At 38.0% G+C, this 9,631-nt stretch overlaps 1 protein-coding gene across 12 annotated transcripts in view; it reads left to right on the forward strand.

Moving 5' to 3' along the window:
• Positions 1-9,359, forward strand: part of elavl4 (ELAV like neuron-specific RNA binding protein 4) — a 79,216-nt gene extending 69,857 nt beyond the window's left edge. For 10 of the 12 annotated variants that reach the window (XM_061738222.1, XM_061738225.1, XM_061738223.1 and 7 more), the window contains 2 exons: positions 87-125; positions 4,730-9,359. In XM_061738222.1, the coding sequence (XP_061594206.1) occupies positions 87-125; positions 4,730-5,057 (367 nt within the window). In that variant the 3' untranslated portion in view covers positions 5,058-9,359. The remainder of the gene's footprint in view (positions 1-86; positions 126-4,729) is intronic. The other 2 variants (XM_061738224.1, XM_061738227.1) reach the window with 1 other exon arrangement.
• Positions 9,360-9,631: the final 272 nt, after the last annotated feature.

A 9,631-nucleotide genomic window follows, 5' to 3' on the forward strand; every position in this document is an offset into this window, starting at 1 on the left:
GTTCCTTCAGGGACTTAACATTAGTTCCATTGAGTGAGTCAACCATCTGCCCACCATTAACCCCAGAACCCTCCTTCTCTTTACAGGCTGGACAATTTGCTTAATATGGCCTATGGCGTAAAGAGGTAATTAAAAACTTCACCGAATGCCAGATGTCCATGTTGACTCAATGATTTTTCAATTTCCTTATTTCTTTTCTTTTCTTTAATTTTTTTTTATTTTTTTTTTAGTTTATGTTTCCTTGTATTTTTGCAAGCACTTTGAGTTTGACAGTTGTTCAAGGTCGACCTCATTTTGGCCCCTTAATTTGTGTTTTGTTTTGTTTTTGGTATCTATTTTTTCTTGTCAGCTTGAGGTGGCTTTCAATCCCTCTCAACCACTTCAGGTGTTAAAAACAGTCAGTCTTTGTTTTCAGTGGTGATGAATTTCCTTTGTCGTGATTATGGCAAGTGCTGGCATTATTTGGATTGTTTTGGGTTGTTTCTGTGTACTGAATGGATTTTGTTCTCTGGTGTAGAACTCATTTCTAGGTGTGTGCTTTTATTTTATTTTAGTACGGGATTCAAATTCTCCTACCTTGTCACCTTACAGCTACAGCTGGGAAACACTATCCATAAGGACCAAATTTTGAATTCTCTTATTACTTCCTCATCCATTTCAATGGCATCCAACAAAAAAATCAACAGCTAATGGTATGAAATTGCTAAAAAAGAAAGAAAAAAAACTAGACAGTGCAGACAGAATGAATCCATGATATTTTGTTTTGTATTAACCACTTTGTAAATACACATTTAATCCTGAATTTCAGACCTTGAATCGTATTCCAAACAGGGGATAAGAATATGTGTTTGTAATTTTAATTTGATACAAAATCAGTATCCATGAAAGTGTTTGAAGAGCGAAATTGGATACGGCACCTCTAGTTTTTCAACAAATGTGCAAGAAAATCATTGAAATCTTTGACAACAATGTTCCTCAAAGACATTAATTAAATGAATATTAAATAAGTATTCAATTAATTAATTAAGGTATCTAGAGGAATTTAATTCCAAAGGGGCAAACCTTGATTCAACAGCTTTGATCTAATCCCACAGACAGAACAATAACTCGTCAATAGCTGATATAACTCTACGTGCAGCGAATTATTTTCATAGACCATGTGGCATCAACATCCCCTGGCATTAATGCAGCTGGGATGTACCGTCACATAGTGAATGCATGCATTGTGTATACATGTATACCACAATCTGTATACTGTACATGAAAGGGTATTCTAGATTTTTAAAGGGAAAATGTACATTATGGGCTTCTAATTGAAGGCGATGTGGACAGTGCAGTGCTTCATCCAATGAAAAAAACAGGGGTTACAGCAGTATCATGGCAAAGGAACTTTCATCATGGTAGATTTAAAGGCACACTATGTAACCAACCTACCCCAGACCAAATGGGGGCAGTATAGCAGCTTAAAGGCTCCTATGCACTGCTTGTTTTCTGCAGTTGCAAAAGATCCTCACATCTCACACTGTATGACTTGAACTTGCTTAAACTTGGGTAAGACGTCAAGAATGGTATACACCTCAGGTAGCGATGATCTGAGGCAGAGGGATGTAGGATTGCATCATCAGCATGCAGTGTGGTTAAAAAACGTGAAACTAAACCACTTTTTAGTCGCTTTTGTGTGCCAAAAATGGTAGAACCAAAATTATGTAGTGCATAGGAGACTTAAAACACAACAAATTGCACAATAACACCCTTCCTTCAAGATGCCATGCCACTAGGCATATTTCGTGTTTATAACAGCAAATGGAGAAATACAATGGTGCCCTTGTACAACAACAAGCATTTTTAACTTGTTTTTTTTGTTGTTGTTGTTTTTTTTTGGGGGGGGGGGGGTTAAATTCAATGAAGCTGTTGGTCGTATCTGAACCTGTTTCCACAAGATTTCCAGTGGCTATCTCATTGGCACAGTGGATCTGTGTGTTTACCGTGGCATGAAATGATCTTTATTCCTTTTGATATACTTTATTTGGTTGATTTTTAATACAGCATCTTTTCCAGGGACATTTGTGTATTTTAAGTCAGTGGATAACCTAATTTTGCATACATTTCCATGGTATGAGGCCAATATCCACAGGCCGGGCTGGTATCTTGAGGTGTATTTCCAGGAGTAAAACAAAAAAAATAAACTGAACCTTTCATGCTCAGTTACCTTAATTACTGAAGGCCTTTTAAGTGTTGTGAGAACTTTACAAAGTTGTAAAAGCTATACTATTACAACATGTTTTGGATGTCATTCAGGCTAAAAACACAGAAATTAATGAATATTAACAAATTCTCTATGAGAGACGACATAACATATCATGGGTTCGCACTGTCTGCAGTAAAACAAAGTACATCTAAGGATCTCTACTTGTTTTATAACTTGCATTTTTATATCATCCCAACAATGTGTGCAGATGTTGATGTGATCTACATATTAGATGCACAATGGCAAAATTCCATATATGCTTGATATTTCAGTAGAACAAGCAAAGATCAGAAAGTGTGACTTGGGATAAGGTTGGATGATGTTGGATCTCATGTGGAAACAGAAAATGCTGTTTCACTGCAGACAGCTCCAGCTTTGTTCAGCTCTGCAATTCTCAACTTCCTTCCTTTCGCCTCCATGTTTTCATTTTGGCTTCCCGCTACCATACAGGTGACATAAATAAGATCAGCAACTACTGTGGTAATGGATGTTTTATACACCGGAACTGGCATTTTGCATGTTGCAAGCACAGGAAACACCAATTCAAAGTTTTAGCTAAAGAAACTTGCTGTCTTTTGAAGTTACCTTAAAAACCCAGCGTTAGTGAATAACACCATTTAGATAAATATGCAGTGTTGGATTCACAGGGTTAACCTTCAGCCCATACCTTCTTCGTTTAGCACTTTGTCCTCACTTTGAAACTGATGTAGATGTCTTGATTGCATCTAATGCCATCACGGTGCTTTTCAGTGATCTGAAGTTATTGTTTGAAAGGGAACAGAAGTAAGATGCCATGAACTGAGAAATGGTTTGGCTTTATAAAAGGACAGAATTGATATCTGGTCAGCTACACTGTTGCTATGCAACCCCTGGAGTCGTCTCTGACATCGGTTAGTGTTTTGTCCTTCTCTGATGGGTACACTACACCTGCCTCCACATTTTACCCATGTACAAACACATAAACACACGTACACACACTTATACACAGACATGCAGGCATATTTATTTCCATATCCTTATAGTGGAAGTGTCAGCTAATCTCCAAACCATCACAAAACATACTAAACACTCTTATTGCCCAGCTTGTTTACAATGTTTCACGCCTGGCAGGAAAACGCAATAGACTGAGAAAATATTCAAATGTTTAGGCCATGTTGCTTTATAATGTGAATTTGTTTAAAACAAAATTGACCATATGGCAGTACTATAGGTTTTTTACACTGAATTTCATATGTAGAGAATTATATACTAATACCATAATATATCATGATGTTTATCTTACACATGCACAATACGTAATACATGACAAAACACAGGGCCCAAAGTTCACACAGTCAATAAGCTGACCACCATGGATGCTTGTGTTAGAATTTAAAACGACCTGAAAGACCAGAGGCAGACTATACATGAGCAAAGTCATGCAGGAAGGTCGTAGTGAATGCCGACTATACATAGTCCCTGGAGAGAGACGGCTCGAGGGCCCGAGCAGCAAGCAGCGTTATCGATCAGTGCCACGCGTTCTGGAATAGAAGAGACCAGAACACCCTGCGGGAGGGGGAGGAGGAGGAGGAGAAATACACTTTGTACCTTAATGCCACTAGGCTGTAAAGTGCCTCCATTTTCCATTTATATGCCTGCGCACCCCCCCACCAGTTCCCTCCCTCCTTTTCGTTGAGACAGCAGCCTTTTCTGAGACAGCTGCAGCACAGCGGAAATCTCAATTAAAGCGCTCTCAATAATGCCTATAGTAGTTTCTTGGAGAGAGGTAGCATAAGAAATTAACCTTTTATCTCATTTACTTTTTATTTAAAAGTGTTGGGACCCCCCATCCTCTCCCTTTCCTTTGAGCAAAAAGGCAATTAAGTGAAGTCAACTGAGAATTCAAATCTCTTGCATCACAAGAAAAAGGAGAAGATTATGAGATGAATGGGAACAGATTTAGCAGGCTGCTGGATGATCTTCGGTAATTTCTAGCAACTGTTTAATTCAACAACTTCCTACAATTTGGCACTGAAAGAAGCCACTCGAGGACATAAAGAACCTTCATCTGCATCTTCTTCTTCAGAAGTGTGGCTCAGCACAGGCGGCACTGTCGTCAGTCCTGACAGGAGACCTTTGAGAGCTTAGGAGCCCTGCAAGGATTTAGTCACAGCCATTGTCTTGTATTTACACATTAACTCAAAAGCATTTATAGTACATTTGGATTCATCGAAACTGGTCTGGGTTGGTTTGGAGATTAGGTTCTTCATGAAAGGATTAATAATTTAGTTATAGAGTCGCATAATACTCAGGCGAGCATCAATGCTAGATGTTTCAGCTGGATGGGTAATTTTATAATGGAATTATTTCATTTAATTTTTGTTAAAGCAATTTATGGTCATTTTAAGTACAGTAGAAGCAGACACTTTTATTGTATATCCTAACCTGCCCAGTTAATGCTTTTTGCTTTGTCTTCCTCCCCCGCTCTGCCTCCCCTCTCAGGTTTTCTCCCATCACCATTGACAGCATGACCAGCCTGGTTGGCATGAACATCCCCGGGCACACAGGCACCGGTTGGTGTATCTTTGTGTACAACTTGTCCCCTGATTCAGACGAGAGTGTGCTCTGGCAGCTGTTCGGGCCGTTTGGCGCAGTCAACAATGTCAAGGTGATCCGTGACTTCAACACCAACAAGTGCAAAGGCTTCGGTTTCGTCACCATGACGAATTACGACGAGGCGGCCATGGCCATTGCCAGTCTCAACGGCTACAGGTTGGGCGACCGCGTCTTGCAAGTCTCCTTCAAGACTAACAAGACACACAAGTCCTGAACTTTGCCAGGTAGAAGCAGTTGCCCCACGACTTTATCTGCTTCAAAATTGCCCCCAGCCCCCACCCACCCCCGCCTCCACTTGTCCCTTAGGCCCTGCAATCACTACCACCAACACCCTACTACAGCCATCCAACACAGCAAACTCAAACTACAATGGGAACACAAAGCAACCAACAAACCATCAAACAAATTGAACTAGAAATGGCTTATATTATTACTTTGGACCTATAAGCCAATGTTGCCTAAATATTACAAAAATGAAGTGTTGAAAATGTTCACAAGTTTTTTGAAGCTCCTGTGCTAATGCAGGCTTCTCTTTATTGTATATTATTTATGTTTGTTGTGGTTGTTAAAATGATTTTTCTCTTCTGTGTTAACAGTAGCAAATCCCTGTATGCCCTTATTTTAGAGAAGAGAATGATCTTTTTAGATTGGGACCTTTTCTCTGTCTTGATTCAGGATTTGTTTTCCTTTTGTAAATCCGGATCCACTGTTGTTAGTATTATATACCTCCCTATCAGTGAAAGGGAGGGGGCTCTTTTTTAAATTGGTGAAACCATTCATTCATTTTTAGTGTTTATTAAAAACTTCCCCTTATCAACTATACATGGGATTATATGATCCCAGTAACTCAGATGTAGAAAAAAAGGAGAAAAAAAAGAATTTCTAACATTGTTTTTGTTTTGTATCGCAAGCAAAACATGTCTTTCCTCACTGGGTTTCAGGGAGTTGGGGCGAGGGAGGGGATGGGTTAGCTTTCCTGATGACACATTCAGTAATTTAAGAAAAAATAACACTGTTGCCAAAGAGAAGATCTCTTTGCTTGGAAAAAAAAATGCGTTTAGAAAAAGATAAAAATAAATAGAAAGATCTATTTTTATAAATGATGATTAAAATAATAATTATTGAAGAATTTTTACAAGAATCTGGATTTGAAAAAAAGAGAAAAATATTTTGACTGGCTAACTGGGGGGGCCGGGGCGGGTGGGAGGGGGCACCACCTTGTCTTGTTGTTCTGCCGTGGTACTTTATAGGATCAAAGGTTGTTTGTTTTCTGGGGAATCCGAGTTGGCGGTGATTTTATAGAAAGAAGGTTTTGTGAAAGGGGACGCAAACTGAGGCAGGTGATTTTGGTAATTTTTCACATATGTACTAGTGCGTAATTATTCAACAGCGATACCCAAAAGGGAGGGGAGAGGGGTCTTTCCAAGGCCTAACCAACCTTATAGTCCAGTGCCCAAAGCATCAAGACCCTTTATTCACTTGTTTTCTTGTTTTTGTCATCAGTCGATAAGGGATATCAGTAAGTAGATATATACACATCTATCCATCTAGAGAGCATATTATACATTATCTATATCATTTTTCTTCGCTCTGCGTTTGTGAACTTACATTCGAAAAGAACTTCCTTTTAGCGATCAACAGTAGGTGCTATACTACATTATTCACATATCCTAAATATTCAAGTTTGTTGTTCTATGTGTTGTTCAAAGAAAAAAATATTTCGATGTTAGCATTGAATTGAGCTGCTGTTCTTTGTTTAGTATTTGTTTAATGTCGGCCCAGAAATCTGGCGAGACTATTTCTTTGCTGATTAACCAGATTTAATGAATTTGGGGCCTTGTAAGAATCACTGAACAAATTAATTTGGATTTCTTTTTTTTTTTCGTTTGTTTGTTTTGTTTGGCTTGCTGACTTTTAGGTTACTTGCTGAGCGTGAAACGTTTGTCAAAAGTTAATGATGATTAGCTAGTTCCGTTAGTCTAGATATTTGTTTCCTTAAAAAGGATCAATGACAACTGTGTCTTTATTTGCTGTGTACAAATAGATGATATATATAAATATATATATAGTCTACATTTGTTTTACAATATCTACTGTACTATCTGAGTTGTCACTGTTCTTTTGTTTGAGCTTGTCTTTTTCATATGACAGTTTATTATGAAGTGGTGGTTCAGTTACTTAGAAAAAACTTGTGAGGAAGCTGTTCAATTGTTGTCATGTTGCTTGTGAAGAAAAAAAAATTGGATTAACTTTCAGTTAACTACCGCGGCAAAAGAAACCGAACAAAAGCTTAGACTATAAGTGTATTTGTTTGACAATTTGTTTACTTATTTAATTTTTAAAATATTTATTTTTCTATTTATTTCTATTTATTATATATTTATTAATCACTTAATTTATCTGTGTATTTATGTATTTATTTGTTTAATTGTCTGTGTATTTGTGTGATTCTGGTACAGGGAGGGGGACGTTTCTGAGCAAAAGGGAACAAAGCGACTAGTGGAGAGACTCTTCCAGTAGTCCACTGCACTGAGAGAACTTTTAGTACGTCTGTGCTTTCTACCAATATATCAAAATTACACTATAAAAAAATCTAAAAGTCAAGAAAACTGAAAAAAATGTATGGAGGGTTGGGGGACGCTCTTCCCTTATTACTAGAAACAGTTACTCGCTATGCATAACCTAGTTAATAGTTAAATTTGCTATTGCTTTTTCTTGTCTTGTTAAAATGAAATCTTTAGATCTTTTTCAATAAAGTTTAGTCTTAATAGAATGTTATAAACAGTTGTTCTGGTTCAATATAACCTGTGATAAGTTTGTGTAGTTCTAAAAAAGCCACTCCGTCCACACCCTCCCTCCACTTACTACCGCTTTGTGATGAAACCTTATGCAAAAATGTGGGTCTGAAAGCATAGTTTTCAGTTTTCAGTAAACATTTTATTCAACATCCAGCTGTTGGAGGCTTGGGCAGATCAACTTAAAAATTGTCGTTTGAGGGTCATTCATTGCACTGGACTAAATCGATCAAAAATCACTGAAGAGTCAGAGCTTATTTTTAAGAATATACATCATGTTTTCAAATGACATACCAACAAATCTTAAAAAAAAACTAAAAAAAAAAGGAGAAGTTGTTGCCATTGCACACAAACTGCTATTTACAGCAGCTGTTGCTATATTAAAGTAGTACTCTGGAGGTATAAAAGGGGATTGTTCCGATTCTATATTTTATATACTCTAATATGATATATATTATATATTTTGAAAGGTGAAGGGTAAGGGAATGGTTCCAGAAGTATAAATATAAGGAATTGGATTTTTATTGTTTGTTGTTAGGACTTGAAAACATGAAGGAGGTGTGTGGAGAGCATTTGAAACACTCAGACGCATGCTCGCATCGTACATCCTCCTCTCTCACACCTCAGTCATCCGACAAGCCCGGTCATCTGATACCACCGACATCCAGTCGTCATCTGCACCCATTCACTTGCAAAGTGTTCTAACGTCATAACCGCACTAAACCAACCAGACCCCTTCACGCTCTCCACCGTTGGCGGGAGCTTGAATTATGCAACGACCCCTGTAGAATGTTCTGATGTGTGAATTTCCTACACTGTAAGACTTTTGAAACTTACGATGCGTGCCTGTGTTCCGCCTAAACCCTGTGTGCACATGTGATTGTGTGTGTGTGTGTGTGTGCGTATACGGGCATGTGTGGATGTTCGTGTGCATGTTCCTTTATCTAATCGGGTGTCCGTTTGTCAGAATAAGTTTGTTAGCGTGGAGTAAATCTGTGTGTATGTGCTGTGCGAACATATGTTCAATGTTTGTGCATTCTTTTCAGTGCACATATATACATACGTATATGTGTGTATACCTGGATGCATGTGTGTGTGTGTGTGCGTGCGTGTGTGTTGACCAAGATAGCAGGGGGCGCTGAATGCAAGTATGTTTGCGTGTGTTTGAATGTGTGTGCATGTCAGGGTGTTTGAAACATGGGGTTGCGTCACCTCGCTCTATGCCCGACCCCTATGGCTCACACCATCCCCTGTAGCGCCTTATAGTGGCAGCCTGCCAGTAGGAACAACGCAGCCAGTAGTGGAGGAGGGAAGGTGAACAGAGGAACTCGGCTCTTCTTGTCAGTTTTCATTTTCCTCCTGAGACGTGTTTGTTTACTATCTGAAAATCTATAAACGAAGACAAAAAAAGACGAAAAAATGTTCACGGGGCCCCATGACCGCGGCTCTCTCTACTCTCCTGCTTATGTTATTACTTAACAATTATCAATGATGATTATTATGATTATTATTGCTATTATTCTTAGTATTCTTATTCTTATTATTAATCCAATTACTGCGATGAATGACTTCATGTTATCCTTGCTAGTTTAGGTAATTTCTGAAACTGGAAACAAAATAAAAATCTTGCTGTAAATGTTTGTTTTTTCTTTTTCATAAAACTGTTGTGTTTGAATTATTTGTACTTTTGAATGTTGGGACAATAAAATGAGGTGTTAAGAGCTTGGACGTTTCTTTTCATTAACAATGAAGCTTTTTGATTTGTCACACCTTGTGTCAGTTGTTTGTCATTTATTTTCCACCCATTATTTGCAACCGTATTATTTTGCTACTGTTTAAACAGAACAGAGAAATCGATTACGAAAGATAAGCAGTCTTACTACTTTTCTCAATGACAAGACCATGACATGATGCATGTTTGGTGAGTTTGTAGAATGTAGATTTAAATATAGGTAAAAAAAAGATAGGAGACGATGTTGAAAAAACAAATGTA

This window comes from Cololabis saira, chromosome 13 (genome assembly GCF_033807715.1).
Source record: "Cololabis saira isolate AMF1-May2022 chromosome 13, fColSai1.1, whole genome shotgun sequence".
NCBI classification, from domain to species: Eukaryota; Metazoa; Chordata; class Actinopteri; order Beloniformes; family Belonidae; genus Cololabis; species Cololabis saira.